Source organism: Onychostoma macrolepis, chromosome 02 (assembly GCF_012432095.1).
Source record: "Onychostoma macrolepis isolate SWU-2019 chromosome 02, ASM1243209v1, whole genome shotgun sequence".
Lineage (NCBI taxonomy): Eukaryota > Metazoa > Chordata > Actinopteri > Cypriniformes > Cyprinidae > Onychostoma > Onychostoma macrolepis.
In genome coordinates this window covers 21,895,508-21,916,154 of record NC_081156.1, presented here as the reverse complement: position 1 = coordinate 21,916,154, position 20,647 = coordinate 21,895,508, and the positions used below count along the sequence as shown (strand labels likewise).

General features: G+C 36.2%; 2 protein-coding genes across 3 annotated transcripts in view; one reads left to right on the top strand and one right to left on the bottom strand.

Annotated features, from left to right (window-relative positions):
• Positions 1-20,647, bottom strand: part of astn1 (astrotactin 1) — a 377,633-nt gene that overhangs the window by 285,999 nt on the left and 70,987 nt on the right. The window lies entirely within an intron of this gene.
• Positions 1-20,647, top strand: part of brinp2 (bone morphogenetic protein/retinoic acid inducible neural-specific 2) — an 89,532-nt gene that overhangs the window by 38,654 nt on the left and 30,231 nt on the right. Inside the window, exons 3-6 of the mRNA XM_058749898.1 lie at positions 1,172-1,362; positions 2,784-2,965; positions 10,689-10,794; positions 16,468-16,704. Coding sequence (XP_058605881.1) covers positions 1,172-1,362; positions 2,784-2,965; positions 10,689-10,794; positions 16,468-16,704 — 716 coding nt within the window. The remainder of the gene's footprint in view (positions 1-1,171; positions 1,363-2,783; positions 2,966-10,688; positions 10,795-16,467; positions 16,705-20,647) is intronic.

Here is a 20,647-nt window from a genome sequence, read left to right as displayed (position 1 = left end):
GCTGCAGAATGCACCGCCAGCACAGGTTCACAGGGGAAAAGTAAGACTCTAATTGCTATTCAGATTTCCCCTCCTTCATTCACCAAACTCTGCATAGCACTAACCACCATCCACGAGGAATCCTAAAGTAGTAACAATGACTTTGCTATTCAGTCCATATTGAGCAGAGGACAGAGCCTTCATTATATGCATCCGATAAAAGCTTGTGTCTGTTTTAATGAGTGAAAAGTTAGAGAGGTGCAGACCTATTTTCATAGAGCACACCTGCCATCCTCCGCTTGATTGGCAGGCTCATACAAACGGGCCAGAAGACCCAGTTTCAATCCGGCAGAGCGAGGTGTTGCAGATCAGCAGTTCTCTCTTTCGTGTGTGTGCTGTACAGATGCAGCCTGCAAGTTAAAACTCGATGCAGAAACCAGCTGAAAAGAATAAAGTTACCACTTACTATTGGCTGACAGGCATGAAACAAACAACGAATACAAGAAGTTAAATTACGATGAGCCTATGCAGTGATACCCAGGTGCGGTGGCCCCCTAGTCAGGGAGTATTAAAAAGTCGAGCGTTTTGGGTGATAGTGTCCCACTCCCCAGCAGAGTTCCAGGTGCTATCAGCTGGTGCTAAAACCCTTTAATTAAGACCATCTATCATCATTAGCTTATGGTCGGACAGCCACCGCTTTCGTTAATTAACTCTTAGAGATTCTCACAAACCGTATTAAGCCCAATAGGCGATTCCTTTGGGTAGTGTCTTCACAGAAGCGTAAGCTTTGTTCTATGTACATAACCCCAGGAAAACAGTGACTGGGACGATTATTGGTTTTATGAAATGCATATACAGTAGACACAGAGAGTGTTCTGAATGATATATATGTAGGAATGATGTCAGTTACAAAAGCTGTCAAAAGTTGCATCATGTAAGCTGTATTGTGTTTATGGACCCGAATCGTGTTCACCCCGCATTACAATGAGATGCATCAATATTCAGCACCATGCAATATTTATGCACGCTTAGCCTTATTTTCTGCTGATATCAGCATTTTCTTTTGCTCTCGTACCTTGTGCACACATATAGATGTGCAGTTTTCTGTTCTGCCAATGGCCGATGAAACATAATGGGTTCTGAAATCCGGTACGTGCATTAAAGCACTTACTGTGTTTGTTTTGTCTCGCAGGGAGTTTAGTCACTGGAAAGTGAACAGCTTGGTGACAGAGAAGAGAGACTTCTTCAAAGCCCCGCTGCCTTTGGCGCCTGAGTTTTTACGCAACCTCAGGCTTCTGGGGAGAAGGCCGAGCCTCCAGCAGATCCATGAAAATCTGATCAAGAAATATGGCACTCATTTCTTGGTATCAGCCACATTGGGAGGTAAGCCAATATTTCATGACATCGATGCTAAAGGTGAATTTGAAAACGTTTTAACAAGAAATGTTGGTAAGATATTCTGTAAAACTTGTATGTGGGTAGCTTTAATCAACACCATGATTAGAGGTCAAAATACATGTGAATGTAAAAGAGAAAGGATTTGTGTCTGGTCATCATTTCTTTTAAGTCTTTTACCTTTCTTTTTTCTGGTTCATTTAAAATGGTCCTATCGTGTGAAAAAATATTTTTTAACAACTATTCCATGTACTTTCTTAATATTAGCTCATAAAAGCTACAGGCATAGTAAAAGGATGAGTACAATTTTGTTTAAAATGTTTCATCAACTGCCCATATACAATGCATTTATATATAAGGCATGTTGAACTTTATTACATTTAGTACATTATATTTTTATTAAAAATTGTGAGCACAGTGATATGCAATGCAATGCATTATAATTCCTATGGAAAAGTTGTACCTTTAAAGAATCTTAAAACACAATATATTGCATATTGTGTCTTAAATCACGTTTTAATGTATTATTCTCTTTAAATGTATTTATGCATTACAGCAGCAATTTATAAGAGCATACGGAGGTATATTAAAAGTCATGATAATATATTAAGAATTCAGTGCATTAAAGGCTTCAGTTTCCAACATTTAAAAATAAAATAAAATAAAGGCACAGATTTACTATCCATCCATACACTGAGTCTGACATCCTTGGCATAAGTTTAGCCATTATCAGACAGTATTTTTCTCTTCTCCCTCTGGCACCCACATAATAACTAGGGCAGCATGTCCCAGTGGTGGATTCAAACCTTTCAATGTGTCTTTAGCAAAATGTTGCATGTTACCGACACTAATTATGATGTCATTTATTGGTGGATGCATGAAGTGAAGCTGCAGAACTTCAGAGACAGGGGAGACAAATGAAGTGGTAAAGCTACAATGAATGCTGATAATTAATGACTCAAAGCAAAGGAAATGGGGGGACCGTGCTATTGCTTGCATACTAATCAGACTGAAATGAATAACACCACTCATGCTCCACACATACAGGTACAGGAGACGCTCCTCAACCCAGACAACAATATTTATCTGAATTTCAGGCTTAGACTCAGATCAAAAATAGCATTAACTATAAAAAAAATCTAAAACTGATCTTCAGAAGAAGTATGTGGTTTTAACAACCTCCCTTTGGGATACACTCTCTTTCATGTGTGCCCTTTTCCTTCCTTCAAAATCGTTATTGCTTCTCTGCCTTAACTTCTGATGAGTCATATTTAACAAATTCTTGAAAAACTTGAAAGGTATATGTTAGTACACTTTGAAAGTACAACCAGAACTCGCTGTCATTTTGATGAACATTGTCTTCGGACATATTTTCATCTCATGGTTTGGTTTCTGGTATCTTTCCTAAGGAGAGGAGTCACTCACGATCTTCTTGGACAAACAGAAGCTGAGCAAAAAGTCAGAGGGCAACGGAAACAGCTCCGTGGTCTCCCTAGAAATCTTGCATCAGTTGGCGGCGTCGTACTTCACAGACAGAGAGAGCACCCTGCGAAGACTCCACCACCTGCAGATTGCAACATCTGCCATCAAGGTAACAGATAACATGACTTCTTCCTGTTTGATCCAGCCTAGGCTCATTGGAAAAAATGTGTCTGTGGCCACATTTCTGAAAAATGATATTATGCTGCTTCTTGCTAAAATGTTCAGTTGGTGGTACTGAAAGCACGTATAGTATTCTCCAAAACAAATGATTGTTAACCTGGCAACGTGAATTTTGTTAATTTGGTTGTTATATATATTACGGCAGTTTGGAAATAAAACGTCTGGTGAGAGGGGCTAGCAGATTAATGCTTTATCGCACTTGAAAATAACGTACTACCTATACTAAACCTAACTGATAATGCTAACGAAAGCAAATGAGAGATAAAAACTGATTTACCATGCCATTTTAGCTTGCTTCAACAAGTATTTGAGCTGTTTTATGGAGTGTTGCAACTCTAGACTCGTACCCGAGCGCTCCACATCGCAAGTGCAGTGCTGTACCAGGTGAGCTAATGAGCAAGTTTACTACATCAGAAAAGCTATACATACTGTATGGAGCTAGTTATGTGCTGCAAATAATTTTTTCATTAATTGATAATCTGCCCCTGTAATTATAATTTGTGTGCAAAAGAAATAAAGGTAACAACTTACTTAAAGGCCTTTATGTATAATGCACAATAAAATTAGTTTTAATGCATTAATTATGCCTTGTAATGCAGCTTATAATAGTTGTCATTTATTTTTACAGTGTGCATTTTAAATTATGTTAATTATTTACGACAAGATATAATGTATTACAATGCACATTATGAATACATATAATGCATTATACCCTTTTATAACCCTTTATAATGCATTATACATAAAGGCTTTAAGTAAAGTGTTACCAAATTAAAAATTGTTGGTGTTTTACTGCCACTAATAATGCATTCAGAATATGCAATGCATTGTATGTATAAGTAAGTTTTTTGCATTTGCACAAAAATGTAGGAAAAGGCAAATTTTTTTCCAATCAACCTCTTGGTTTGATTTAGCTATTGATTAAAATCTGTGTATTTTAAAATTTTTCCTGTTCTCTGTTGTTTCTCTATGCATGCTGATTGTCGCTTATCGATTTGATTTGTACGAACTTTTACTGTTCTAGGCGTTTGAGATGTATGTTTGTTGCCATGGTAAATCTTCAGCAATTAAGGCCACGATGCCATTTCCATGATGTGTCAAGTGGCTCTCGGTCTTACTCACAGCTGCTGAGTGGGTGTAGAAATGCTGGTGACTGCAACATCATGATTCCTTCAGAGGGAGCTCTGCATGAAATTATGCTGCTGAACTGAGACAAATATCATTGACTTTCAAACAAGATATGCACCTGATTGCATACAGTTACAGTTTTATATAAGAAATATTTCTGTTGGGGTAGGAGATGCTTTCTCAAACTCCCTCAAAGCATATTTCTCACTTGCTAAAAGATTATAATACGTTTTGTATTTCTGTACCGCCTTTTTTAATACTTAAGACTGCTTTACAGGGTAAGCAAGAAAAAAGTGATGACAAAATGATCTTTTGTTAATTTGTTTATAAGTTTTTGCTTAGTATTTATGAACTACTAATTACATCAACACATTTTTTTTACCGCAATCGATCTGAAGCCCACTCACCAACATCGCAAAAGCTGATCATGCAATATTCCTGATGCACTATACTGTGATTGTCTTTTATCAGTCACACTAATGCTGGCTAGTCAAAATGAAATATGCCATTTTCAGAGCTCTGTCAAAACCAAACTTTCTACACACTGCATTTATTCCGAAGAGTTTCAGCCTCCAAAAAATGCGTGTGAAATGAAAGCAAGATGACACAGGAACAGGAGCAGTGGCTCTGTTGGAAGATAATGACTTTCTCTTTGGGCTGCGATGTGCTTTTCATTAGTGCATTTTCCCTGTACTACATTGGCAGAGAAGTTCAATTGAACACGTACGATTTCATTTCAATATGACCACGCACATAGAGAGTCATCTGAATTTATATGCAGCAAATATGCACTTGATGTGAAGCTCTTTGGATCGGGATTACAAAATACATCACACTATTCAAATTAGCATAGATGTACCATTTTGTAAACATATTATACAATATCCTGCTTGCACATGAGAAAAGTGTCCATTGTAACAATAAAGGGCACTTTGTGACAGACAGATCTCATCAAATCATATCGGTGAAATTGTTTTGGTGTACACCTCTGAAGTGCTTTAGAGAGCCCTCTAGCATCGCTTTAGGGAGCAGTCTGTCCTGCCAGGTGTGTTTGTCAGGGGAGAGCTAATGAGACGTTACGGGGCTATAGGGCCCACCTTTGACTGCTTTCTTCCTGCACCCTGTGTGCAAATCAGCCTGATGAATTGGGCACCACAGCAGAAGTGGGTTATAGCGGGCTCATCAATAATGCCATAAAGGATGATCAATTACACCCTCTGCTCAGAAACGAAGAGTTAAAGCACACCAGGAAGCAGCTTCTGGGGGACATCATTTTGCCTTAGTGTAATCAGATACCACTTAAGACCAAAAATAGCCTGAGATCCCAAGGCAGGTTTAGCAGTGATCAGATTTTGCAAGAACAAACAGTCTTGAGATTAGCTGGTCTTCATGGATCAACAAGACTCTGTTGGCTCAACGGTAACATTTACACTGCTTTGGAGATTCAATATCACCATTTCATAAAGTTAACCGCTCAGTCCAGATCTACAACTAGACATGAAGGACTCTCGCCGCTCTCTGTAATATAACCATTTGTCATAATGACATACTATTAACAGTCACCTCTGTGTAGGACACGGAGTTATCGCCAAAGCTACGGCCGAGTACATGAGACGCATATAATTGTAAAGACCATGTTAAAAGACTACGTACATGCCATTAAAGGTGACACTTCTTTAAACATGTAAGGACGTCGACTTGTCCAAAGGGTACTTGAGTGAAAATCAAAGACTCTATAACATTACACAGAATCAATGCAAAACATACAAAAAGTACTAGCATTTTTCGGAATACCATGCAGAAGAGGCTAATCTTTGTTAAAATACCAGAATTGAGTCATGCTTGATTCTGTTAACCCATATGCACCGATACTAAAATACTCTGATAGTGTTTCCTGCAACTATTCAGCAATACTGCAACTGTAAACATCAAATCAACAGCACAAAACACATAGAGACCAGTGTAATTCAAACAATAAAAAACAAATGACTATTATACACCGGCACAATGAGACAAGTCGAATTCCAGAAAAAAAAAAAAGAATGTCTCTTACAAGGATCAAAAACATAAAGAGTGTCCAGTTCACCAATGACTCATATGAGCCGATTCTTTTTAGTGAATCAAAAACAGAGCATAACTAGTTTGCTATATGATTATTAAACAAATGGCTTTAAGCTGATACTTTTTAGTGAAAAGAAAATAAAAGAAAAGAAAAGAAAAAATTGTTTAATAGCGAATTACATGCAATGTGAACATTTTAATACTATTACCAAACAAATGACTCTTATGAGCTGGTTCTTTTAAATGAATCAAAAACATACAGCATGACCAGTTTGCTACGACTGCCAAATAAATAATTCTTATTAGCTGTTTCTTTATAGTGAATAAAAAAAATTAGCAAACAATTGACTCTTATTGTATAGGCCAGTTCTTTTTAGTGAATCAAAAACAGACAGTTTGACCAGTTTACTACAGTTGCTAAACAACTGACTCCACTTCTGATCCAATTCTATTTAGTGAAAATCAAAAACAAATAGTTAACGTCAATTGTTGGATTGCTTTTACAAGAGTACATTGAAGTGCCATATAAATACTATGGTGCCTAAATATAGTGATAAGTTGGAACAATCATATATGCAATGGTGACATAACTAACATGGTATTGATCGCTACAGTACTTTTTTGTAAGGGTGAATCCTATATAATTTTTCTGTCTGAGCACAAAATTTATGGGTGGGAGTTCAGAACCCTGCACCATTTATGTCAAGAGCCGCCTCTAGATAGCTGGCACTGGTCAAGCGACTTGACAGTGCCATATAATCAACATCAGCTGTCAAATTCAATGAAGCTCAGAATCTGCACTTAAAATCCTGTCACATGTCATGAACTCCTAAACTGCTTTCAGAGCGCATCTGCAGTCTTTAGCCAACTGTGCCTTCCACAGTGGAGGCAGAGGCATTTTTGACAAATGAGTCAACTTGATATGCATTCCTCTAGCATCACAATTGACAAAGAATAGGCTGCACTCTCTGGTCTGTGGGAGTTTTCAGGGCCTGTGGATGATGTGAGATGTTACAGAAATGGAGAGGAGAGTTCTGTACCGCTGGCATTCTTTTCCTTTGTTATGCCCTTAAGAAAAGCATGCAGAGGAAGCCGTGGAAACACAGCTCCGGTAAATATAAGATCAACAACAAAACATGACACTCTCTGAGGAGGCAGGGTGGAAAATGTGGGATTTCAGTGTTATCCGGTTATTTTGTCAGGTATGATATCATTACTTAAATGGATGTCAGTATTAAGTGCCGCTGATAAAACATACACACAATTGAGGAGGAAAAACAGTAGGGTGACAGATAAACGAGATTTTGGTTAGGCATGGAACTGCTAGTTGTACTTGTTTATTCATTCATACTCGGTGACCTACATACAGTATGATATTGTGTGTACACACATATATATATATATATATGTGTGTACATACTTTTATTCAGAAAAGAAGCATTAAAATTGATATATAGTAAGATTTTCATTTTTTTAAATGTTTTTTTTTTTTTTTATCAAAGAAAAAAACATGATTTCAAAAAAACAAAACATGATTTCTGAAGGATCATGTGACATTAAAGACTGGAGTAACGCCTGCTGAAAATTCAATTTACCATCACAGGATTAAATTATATATTAAAGTGTATTTAATCTGAAAATAGTTATTTTAAATTATAATAATATTAACAATATTGCTGTTTTTACTGTAATTTGGATCAAATAAATGCAGCACTGGTGAGCTTAAGAGAATTGTGATTAATTTGATTCAATTTCATGTTTATTACATATATTAATTACATTTCATATTAATTAATCAATAGTTCTCATATGTATATGTTAGGCTCAGTATAGGAAAACAGCTATCACTGCAACAACATGAGCTGCTCATGCTTCAGAAAATCACTGGAATGATTTCCTTGTGAAGAATGCAGGTTTTGTGAAGACTGTTATACGGATTAGTGTCTGGTTTTATGCGTGAGGTAAACAGCCTGGAGTCCTATTGGGATCAGAGCAATTGAGCTGCAGTAAGCAATCATAAATGACAAGTGATCTAATGAGATGCTGCAGTGGGACGGGGTGCGGAGGAGGGCATGTGTGCGACACTTCAGAAAAGAGACAGTAGTTCATAAATTAATGATAAAGTGTGCATGTATGTGTGCATATTATGATAAATGTTGATGCACTCTCACTAAAACTCTCATTATCATACAGACTTCATGTAATCTCCATGTTTTAAATGATATTTTACATTATCTAAATATTTTTTATATAATATTAATATGTATACATTCATGTGATAATAAATAGTGACAAAAGAAAAAGAGTTAATGTGAAAAATGTGCATCATTAATCAATGACAGTGTTGGGTGAGTTACTTCAAAAATGTAGAGTGCCACTGTCTTCAACGCTGCATATATAATCAGCTTGGCAACAATATCAGCAACACTGAAATAATTCTTCATCATAACATTGACTGAAGAATATTTAAAATCCAACAGAGAAAAAACACTCAAGATAAATAGAGGTTACTCATTTGAGGGGAAACAGAGAAGTGAAATATCCAAACTAATGATTATGGCGTTATGAGGACATGGTCCCAAATCCTTTGCATTTTTCTGTTGGATTAGTTTTGGATTAGCTACAGCATTTCATTTTGAGACAAAGACCTGACAATGATGTGTAAAATCACAAATTTTATGACAACTGCTGTCAAAACACAGGCGGCACCAAGCTTCCAAAAGTGGTGGGGTGAAATTTGATAAAAAAAAAAAAAGCTATCTGTGCGGGTGAAATATTTGCAGGATATTTCAGGTATATCAGAGCATTTTACAGGCTTTAAACATTGGACAACATTCTGTAAATGCAGGAAATATATGTTTTTATTTTTAATGGCATTTTTAGAGCTATTACCAAAAAAGCACATCTTCAGAACACAGTTATGGAATTCATAGATAAGTTACCCTGTAAACAGAATTAAATCTGCAGAATAGAAAAAAAAAAAAAAATGAATGCACTACCAATGCATTACTAAGCTGCTCATTTAGTGTCTATAGTACACATAAACAATAAAGATCACTTTCAGTACTAAAGAGCTCAGGTTATGATATAATATTCTGTTACACTCATAAATGTTTTCATTTGCGTCAATGTTTCAAGCTTTGCATTGGGCTCAATTCAGTAAGCTTTGTTAAAATTTGTGAAGAGCATCAAATTGTAATTTAACAAGGCAACAGCAAATGCTTTTTTCACACCATTTGAAACCATGAATATGTTGTTGTGACATTTTGCAACACTTACTGATTTTGTGAGCTGTCAGGTTTGTAAACGAGTGTTTCTTTTGAACAAGCTCTTTGCAACAAATTGATTGAAACAAACATGTTGAAGACAGTGTTGAAGTGATTAGTGAGTTGAAATTACCCTAGTCAAACTCATTCACTAAATCAAACATTATCACAGTCACTCATGTTTCACCAGTGAAAAATGAATACAAGATTAATAGACTAGCGAGAGAGAAAGATATATATGCATTGTATATTAAGTGTGTGTGTGTGTGTGTGTGTCTATAAATGATTAAAATATATACTGCATATCGTCGCTGTCAGGCGGAATCCTCACATCTCCAAAACCATTATTTTTCAGGAAATTAATAAAACGGCATATTTTTTGAGTTATTAAACATTGTATCGTTAAAGTTGGTATTATACCTTATATTGCTATCATATACTGTTGTGTACCAACATTAACACAACATTTCCCCAAAATCATGTTTAATTCCATTTTTAAAAATATGAAATTGACAAAATTTGGACATAGGAGGTTTCCGCCCGACAGCGACGATATATATACAGCATTTTCTTTCTTTTTTGGAAAAATTTTTTTTTTGATAGCCATCGATTTTCAATTGTTAATGCTTCCTAATGCTTAAATGTATTTATCCACCAATTTACAAGTGCTTTATCTCATTAATTAATTGATTATTGATTTGTCAAGACACACTAATGGAAAGGATCCCATTTAGGACCATCTATTTTGTTTTGCATATACAGCCACTCAATAAAAAAAATAAATTAAAAAAACATCACCCCAGTATCCCAAGTCCCAGCTGAAATGCCAGGTCAGATACACGTTATTTAGAATCATAAAAGTATCCTTATATTTAACACTACGGTCTGTTAACAAAACTATGCCACTGCACATGGCTCACTGCTCTCTAGATTTGAAATTAATAATGCATTGGGACCTAACACTGGAGTCAATTTACTATTTCTATGGCGCTCTGCAAAGTGAGCATTTTTGGAGAGCTCTGACATGCTGAAATGGGCTTTGGTGACATTTAGATATTGACTCTGGCTTATTGCACAGGCGTGTTGGTTTGTTTTAGACAACGGCATATGCTCAGCACTCTACCGCTTCTGAAGAGGAACAAACAGGTGCATGATTTCAACGATAATAAGGCATTAAAATATCTCCTTGTTTCCTAGGTAACAGAGACCAGAACGGGGCCTCTTGGATGCAGTAACTACGACAGCCTGGATTCCGTCAGCTCCGTCTTAGTGCACAGCCCAGAAAATAAAATCCACCTGAAAGGTATGACAGCTGATGTGGTCTTCAGAAGAACAACACTGCACCTATGTTTGGTAGTATTTGTATCAACTGCCATGGTGATGATGTACAGTGAGAAGGTTTTTTGTTGTTGTTTTTAGGATGGGTAGATATAGATTTGACTGAGGCTGTTTCGAGTCCCCTAAATGTTCTTGAACTAGCAGAACGATGAAGCAAATTACTTGCAGGCACACACAGTATCAGTAAATTCATGATTAATGCTCGTGGATAATAATTCAGAATGAACAGAATAAATAAAATGGAAATGTTAAAATGTAAAATATATAAATACATGTGACAAAAGAAAAAAAAACAGTAACATGAACCTGTTAAGAATAATAATGAAACATAATAATTCTAATAAACAAAGAGTAGTAAAAAGATGATCTTTTTAGGCAGGTCCTGCTTTTCTTAATTTATAACAGGGAAGAAAATTGTCACTAACTATCTGAAGTTTACAGAGATTTGTTCATCACTTAGGAGAAATAAAATTACATATCCACAAGCAAAAAAAAAAAAAGAAAAAAGTGATTTTTGTGACATAACCAGTACTAATTTGTTTTAGACTGATAGAAATGCTCATCTTAAAGTCTATAGAATAAACACAAACTGTTTACAGAAACAACTGTGCCACTTTACTATTTATTAATTTTTTTTTTTTTTACACTGGTACATTATTATGGCATAAGCTATTTCAGATAACCTTAACGATATCTGACAACATAAATGATACATAAAAACAAAGCAAAATTTACAATAAGATCCCATTAATTGACATTTGTTAATGCATTAACTAACACTAACAATGAGCATGACATAGGTTACAGTATTTATTATTATCTTTGTTAACATTAGTTAATAAAAATACAGTTGTTCATTGTTAGTCCATGTTAGCTTAGGTCCAAATAATATTAAAAGATACAACTTTTGATTTTAATAATGTATTAGTAAATGTTGAAATTAAGATTAATAAATGGTTTTATAATTATTTTTCATTATTATTTCATGTTAACTAATGTAGTTTGCTAATGTTTACAAATGGAACTTCATTGAAAAGTGGTACCATAAACCCTAATTGGTATATTTATATGTAAATATGAAATTTCCTGTGGGCAGTTCTTGCAGAATAAGATTCAATACGGACCAAGCTAAAAGTCTAGCTGCGACACACCTGCTAGGAGAAACACATCACTTGCTAATACTCATACTGTCTTCACATTTTCAACAAGCAAGTAAAGAGTTATCAGAAGACAGGCATTTAGACTACATTAATGCACCTCACATTCTCATGACAGCAGTGTCACCACAAGTCAGAGGTGGTCGGAGCAACAAAAAGAAGAGAGAAAGAAACAGGACTGAAAGGAGCAAAAAGGAAGGTTTTTAAGCCTGTAGCCGATGCTAATTATACACGTGGCCAGCGCCAATTTCCACTGCCTTCTTGACATTGACATTTAAATTGTCAACCCACTTAATACTGCCATCTCCTGAAGCAAGTTTCCTGCTGCCCAGATTCGTGTAACTACTTTAATGAGCTAGCCATAGGGTTTGGCACCAAAGCTTATCTTTTGCCGAGTACTTGGGGAAGAAAATGTAGGGGGAAACAGGAGAGAGAGGAGTTTGGCCTATATTTGTGCATGTTTGTATCACTTTCTGCATTCTTTCATTCACTTCTGGGGGCTTCCCTGGATATTTTCAATCAAAGTGCCATGTCCTTTTAGAGAGCAGAATGCAGACCCTTTAAAATTAGGACATCAAGCCGTCAATACCACAGAGGACTGAAATAATCCACAGGAAAGATTCACGTTCCTCTCGTTCGCTTTAAAAAGAGAGAGACTGTGGAGGAGGGGGCACAAGAGCAGCTATTTAGCTGTCTCCGGTATGAAAGCCATCCAAGTCACTCTCTTTTGTGAGGCTCCCCACACTGTTGGCTCTCTACCCAGCAGAAGCCAAAGCTTAAGACGAAGACTGCATCTAATTACGTCTCTTGTTTTTCACAATCCAACGAATAAATACTGAGGAACACATCATAAATATTCACACTGGGAAGGGAATTCAAAAAGGCTGAATATGAAGGCAAAAGGCATTGATTCTTTCTTGAAGGATGTCAGACCTGGTAAAGCTGTGAAGAGCATTTTCTCAGATAATATAATTAGCAGGTGTTCAGCACCCACAGCTGGGCTGTGAAATCTGAATCTTTCACTTACGTGGTGGAACGGCTGAAGGATTCATGTATTCAGCACTGAATGCTTTCATAAGTAATTCACAGGTGAGTATTGATGAGGAGGCCTTAGGAGATCACATCTAAAAAAATGATCAGAGGGGTTCTGCTCTCCAAAATGTCTGGGTGGATTTTTTTTACATGCTATTATCAAGGTTGGTTGGGAACTTTATTAGAAATTGCATCCCTTATTATTCAAAACAGTTTTTTTTATTTTTTTTATTTTTTATTTTTCTTAGTAAGAAATTTATATCTTAGGCAAGGATGCATTAAATTGGTCAAAAGTGCAAGTAAAGACATTAACATCGTTATAAAACAAATTCTTTAAAAAAAAAAAAGCTATTGAACCTTCTATTCATGAAGCAATTCTGAAAAAAGTGCCATGTTTCAACAAAACTATTAAGGAGCACAACAGGTTTCATAATTGATGATAGTAATAAGAAATGTTTCTTAAGCACCAAATCAGCATATTAAAATGATATTAGCATCATGTGACACTGAAGACTGGAGTAATGGCAGTTGAAAATGTAGTTTTGCCATCACAGAAATAAATTATATTTTTATATTAAAATGGAAAACAACTATTTTAAAGTGCAATAATATTTAAGAATATTACTGTTTTTACAGTACTTTTATCAAATAAATTAGTCTTTTTTCCAAAACACTTGAAAATCTTACCATTCTTTTGCACAGTACATTATACCTAGACCGAACACCTGAGAAGAGATGATGCCAACCCTGAAACAACACATAGAACTACCAAATTTTGCTATAAGTTTGATTGCAACATATAATCATTGCTGTCAAGTGTTCATCGTCTGTTTGATTACATCAATAACTGATTTTTACCGTACATTTCTGCCATATGTACATCAACTTGACATAGTCACCACTGATACGCTACTACTAAATATATTGTAGAAACTTAATTTCCTGTAAAGCTGCTTTACAACGATTTGTATCGTGAAAAGAGCTTATACAAATAAACTTGAATTGAATTATAGATATGATAGAAATTCAAAATAAAGATTCATAAAAAAATAGGACTTATTACTGATATGTTCACCTGCCATTGGCAAGTGTGGCAAAAAACCTAAATTTTTGACCGTTTACAACTGTTCCATCTTGTTAACGCTTTGTCCCAATTGCTCAAATAATCAATAATTTGTTTCCTGGGCAAATGTCAATTCTTCCTTTGCCTGCTATCAAAATATCTAATCAGGCAGGAGAATTCCTGCAATAGCCGCATTGATTCCCTGTCTGCAGCATGCCTGCAGTTCATGACAGAGGTTTACGGCCGAATGACCTTGCCACGGAGATTGTTGGTCTTTATTCATCCCATTACCCCATTACTGCGCTGACATAGCAGACCTCACCGTCCCAAATAGGACTCCCATCACTGATGCTGTTAGAGCAGTCAGGCTGCCTGCCTCTCTGACCCACTTTAAATGCTGTCTGTTTCCCAACTCAGCCTGTCCTGTATTGCCAAGCCAAATCAGGGCTGTAAAACAATAGTAATGTGTCTTTACTGCAGCAGTGTTTTGACAGTCTGGGGAAGCAGAGGTTTTGAAAGTTTTTTAGACAGATAAAAATAAAGAAAACCCCTGAATGTGATAATACACACACATACAGTATCATGTTCACAAACAGTCTACATCTGGTTCACCACCTCTTGATTAAAATACACTTGAAATTACACTGCAGCTTGAACTTTGAAATGTTGAACCGTTAGTGAGTCTGTTATGAAATCGATTAAATTAAAGATTAAAGATGCACCTCCATGTCTACTTACGACCCTCGTGCTTGAAGTAGATCTGTCGACTAATGGAATATCTGTATGTATGCATGTGTGTGTGTGTATATATATATATATATATATATATATACCGGTATATATTAGGGGTGCGCCGATCCAATATTCAGTATCGGTATCGCTCCGATATTGGCATTTTCTGCCGGATTGGGGTATCGTCAGACGAGACCAATCCAAATCCGAAATTGTGCGTATACTGTGTTATTGTTAAGCCCCACAAAAGCCACAAACACATTATAAAACACCATAAAGTTTTCATGCACTATATTTCACGTGTTCTGAAGCCGTTACATAGTTTAATGTGAGGTACAAATGAATATATAGGGTGAATTCGGGTAATCTGGGACATTGGGTAATCTGGGACACCTAAACTCCAGTGTGTTTATTTCCTGTTCTAATCAAATTTTGTCAACAGGACTTTTACTATAATTTTAGCATGGATGTTATGTGGCAAAAATCACATGACTTCATGGGGGTGATTCCACAGAAAGGGGCGGGGCACTTGTCAATCAAGAAGCTCCCCTGGGAATTGCATGACAAGGTCAATGACATAGGATTCTGACTAGATTAATGTTAAGGACATAAATCTGTCATAAATAAGACAAGGTTCCTAATTGTTGTTAAATTACGTTTGTGATCTATTCAATGTATTTTACAACAATACAATGTATATCATTTTGCATTATCATTTTAGATTTAGTCCTACACTTATTCACTTTTATTTGTTCCCCACAATGTTTTTTTCCCACTAATTTTGGATTTTATAAAATTGTGCACTCATGATTTTTCTAGAGTAACTTTTGCTACTGAATTATCCACTAACCTAGTTTATAATAGTATTTTTGTCATAGATTATAATTATATATGCATTCATTTGTTGTTTTTCTTTACAATAAAGTTGTCTATATTTAGTAGATTGTGTGTAACACAAAACAAAAGTCATGATCAGGTCAACACACATTGAGGTATAAAAATTCAACACTGATTAAAAAACAAAAACAAAATACAAAACAGTTATTTTAAAAAAATCTAACCAATTCTGAACTTTTGAGCAGTAGTGTATACATTATAAATTGAAAATTAAAGCCAAAAACTAAATACAAATTCACAAAGAGAGAGAGGAGGCTTGATGATAGTGTGAGGCAAAGTGAAAAACATCAAATGGAAGTGGAAATTACCAATTTACCATGCAAAAATTCCACTTTCCCTTGTCATTTCAGAGGTCCACCTCATGCCACTGCATTACTGTATTGTTCTAAATGGAGACTTAAAATAGAAAACATATTACTTTGAGAGTTAAGTGGGTAGAGAGACAGACAGAGTGCTGAGAGAAGAGAGGATCGCCAGAGGGCAGATGATGGGTGGGTTCATAATGGTGTCATATGACTCAAAAATTGATTTTTTTCAAGCGTCCATACGGGAATCTCAGACCTATTGGTGATTTGAGATGTTGGCCAAACATATGAAACTTTAGCACATCCAAACACCATTCTGACCTTGTTTACCATCCTAGCAGCAGAAAAACAGTGCTATGTAGCTTACAAAATCTCTTATCTGGTCTTGGAATCAAATTTCAGTCTAACATGGCAGTAAACTGATTTTTTTCTCTCTCTTCCCACACGCACAGGTCTACAGGATGTGCTTCCTGAGTTTCTGCGGAATCGTTTTGTGGAGGCGGCCCTCAGTTACGTGGCGTGTAATTCAGAGGGCGAGCTACTGTGCCGCAACAATGACTGCTGGTGCCGCTGCTCCTCAAAGTTCCCTGATTGTAACTGCCCCTTCGCAGACATCAAAGCCATGGAGGAGAGTCTGCGTAAGAGCAAAGAGAACTGGATCAACCTCAACAATGACTTCATGGACTCAGGTAGGGTAATCCAATGGTCACGAAAGTGTTAAAATCTTCTGTATAATCTCTGGGGTTATGACACCTTTCCACACACTGGATTAAATGGGAGAGTGGAACTTCTCAAGTTTAAAATGACAGGTAAATCTCACTGGTGGTGACAAATGATTGATACTGTCATATTCCCTCAGCAGCTCTTTCTTGCAGGGTTTCTGATTTCACTTCAGTGTAAGCAGATGCACTTTGCGCATAAATATACTATGAACTGAAACTGAACGCAACTGAAAAAGCACAGACATAACTTTGACGCACTACCACTGCGCCACAGCTCCAGCAAAGTGTCTTTTAATTACACTTACATTGATAATGCACAGGGTAATGCAGTAGAAATGGGCAGTGGTGTAATGGTTAAGGATCTGTTCTGCAAACACAAGGGCTAGAGGTACAATCCCAGGTGTCCGAGGAAATGGGAGCATTAATGAGAAAACAATTGCACTCTGTTACCATTGTGTCCATAGGCAAAGCACTTAACCCTAAAGTACACCTATAGGGGATTGTCTCTGCAATTAGTGTACTGTATGCTGCTTTGGACGTAAATCATCTGCTAAATGTTATGTTCAAGAAAAATAACAACAACTCCTACAGAGTAAATATATTAAAAAGTTAGTGTTATTAATTAATGATATTAATTTCTCAGAGTATCAATCAGAAAAGCAGTCAGTGGGTTCCATTAAAGCAAATAAGTATTTGGACACTAAAAGCCATTTTTAGCCATGCATTCCCCATTTATTCAATTACTCAAATGGTTTGAATGTCATTTAAATGCAATATATGGAATTTATATTATTAATATATGTATGTACAGTATATTATAATTAAGAAAAATTAACAATAAGCAAGGCCACATTAAATGACTAAATTCATCAAAAGTGACAGTAAAGACATTTCTAATTTAAAAAATTGATTTAAAAAAAATAAATAAATAAACCTTTTGAAAAAAAATCCACATAACATAAAAATAAGAAATGTTTCTTGAGAACCAAATCAGCATATTAGAATGATTTGTGAAGGATCACTTTGGTCTGCATAAGAGACATCTTTCAAAAACATTTTTTTTTAAATAATTTTAACTTTAAAAATGTGTTCTCAAGGTTTGTGTGATTGGTCAATTTGTTTCTGAAAACTTTGAAAAGACCTGCAAGGGCCTACAAGTCAATAACAAATGTAGGCTTCTTTGATAAATGGGCCCCACGTTTGAGGTTTAATTCTGAGTTCTTTAAAGTTCACTGACTGTGATACATTTGCACCTTGGAGTAGAAATCTAAACCGACGAAAGGGAGGGTTTGTCTGTTTTATTGCTCTGGTTGCGAGAAAACCAGACTGATAAAATCTTCGGTTTGAAAAATGGTGGTGTGGTGTGTGTGAAAGAGAAAGGGAAAGCAAACCCAAGGTAAAGAGAGCCGAAGAAAAAGAAGCATGGAAAGATGGCACCTCAGGTTTTTCTCCTAGCTGAGCGTTTCCACATTCAAAGAATGATTCAATCAGCGAGATAAACCCTAGCTGGCTCTAAAAGCTTCTCCTGCTCAGTGATGGAGCATTAATGAAAGCAGCTCAAATCCCTTTAACTGTGGTGCTGCACTCATAAGAACGCATATCTCCTTTCAGCAGGTGAAGTGCTGGGCTTGGGAAAAGAGCTCTCTGACCATAGCATATAGCTACAGCGTAAGGGTTTTATTTATTCAGCCTCACAGAAACCTGCTCCTTTTGTCAGGAGGCCAGACGGCAGAGAGAGAACATTCGTTCAGATTTAGAATGGAAAACTGATTTGTCATGCAGGATTCTGATAAACAATATTAAAAATATCTGGAAAAAAAATCAAAAACTGCACCAAAACAAAAAAATTTAGTTTATTTTAAAAAAATCACAAAAATCTAACCTTTCATTGGATAATAAGAATTTAAATTGGGGGGGAAATATCATTATGAAATAAATGTTTTTCTCTAATTGGATATAATTAACGATACCCTTTTATTCAGTACTTCTTGAAACTTCCATTTGCCAAAATAACAGCTCTAAATTTTTTCCTGATGCCTGATGAGGTTAGAGAACACCTGACAAGAGATCAGAGACCATTCCTTCATCCAGAATCACTCCAGACCCTTTAGATTCCCAGCTCCATGACGGAGCTTCTTCTCTTCAGTTCACTCCACTCATTTTCTATAGGGTTCAGGTCAGAGGACTGGAATGGCCATAGCAGAAGCTTGGTTTTGTGCCCAGTGACCCATTTTTGCATTGTTCTTGAGGTTTGTTTTTTGGATTATTGTTCAGTTGGAAGATCCAAACATGGCCCATTATAAGATTTATAACATAGTCAGTCACTTTTTGATTTTTTATCTGTTGGTATTTAATAGAATCAAAGATGCCATGTATCTAAACAAGATGTCCAGGACCTCCAGCAGAAATATAGGCCCACAACATTAAAAATACTTTTTATCCCTGTGTTCACCAAACCCATCTTGAGTGTTTGCTGCTAAAAAGCAAATTTTTAAGTTACATCTGACCATAGAAGCCAGTCCCGTTTGAAGTTCCAGTCGTGTCTGACAACTGAATATGCTGGGGATTGTTTTTGCATGAGAGCATTTTCTTTTCTTGATTTTTTTTCTTGAAAGCCTCCCAAACAACATGCGGTGTAGATGTGGCGTAGGTTTGATATATTTTTAAGGTTTTCTGTCCCTGAGACTCAACTATTCTCCAGCTGTGGTCCTTGGAGAGTCTTTAGCCACTCAAACTCTCCTTCTCACCGTGCATTAGAACAATATAGACACACGTCCTCTTCCAGGCAGATTTGTAACATTTTCTGTTGATTGGAAATTCTTAATTAATTGCCCTGATGGTGGAAATGGGAATTTTCACTGCTCTAGCTCTTTTCTTAAAGTCACTTTCTAATTTGTGAAGCTAAATTATCTTTTGCTGCACATCAGAAATATATTCTTTGGTTTTTCTCATTGTGATTGATGATTAAAGGGGTCATATGATGCAATTTCAAGTTTTCCTTTCTCTTTGGAGTGTTACAAGCTGATAGTGCATAGATAAGATCTGAATCACCGACTATAACTATGTTTTGTTATTAGTTTAAGTATTTGCTATCGACTGTTCAAATGCGGAGTTTTGCGCGTCGTGTGTGTGTGTGTGAGAGAGAGAGAGAGACAGGGTCACATCACAGTGGAGTCAGCTTTCTTAACCGCGGCTTGTGTACTGCAAATACATATGAGCATCATCACTGTGTTTGTCACGCGACTCTGTTCCCCTCTCGGGCTTGAACTGATGGTAAAACTAAGGACATTATTAACTGTCTTTACATTTATTTTGAAAGATGAAGCTTGCGATTATGGAAAGGGGCGTTTCATTTCCAACGAGTGCTTGCGGTGTTCGGCCAATCTCAATGCACTGTGCCAGTTGGCCAATCAGAGCAGACTGTGCTTGTCGGAAAGAGGGACTTTGTAGAAAATGACATGTTTGAGAGAGGCGGGGCATAGAGGACCTACAATAATGTACAGTATTTGAAAAATAATGTGTTTTTTGAACATATTCTGTTACATCAAATACACAAAATAATGATCTTTAAAAAAGCATCATATGACCCCTTTAAGGGAATTTGGCCTTTGTTTTCCCTCCTATTTATATTCCTGTGAAACAGGAAGCCATGGCGGGATAATTTTATGTTCATAATCACCCTGGTGTGCTCAAAATTGTAAATATGAATTGGAATATACTTCACAGATATTTTACTCATAAGAATTTTTAGGGGTACCAATATTTGTGTCCAAAGTGTATTTGAGAAAAACATTTATTTCATAGTGAGATTCCCCCCCATTTCCAATTGTTTTAGTTCAATGAAAGGTTAGTATTATAATACTGGTAAATATAAAGTATTTAGACACTTAAATCACACTTAAAATGTGTA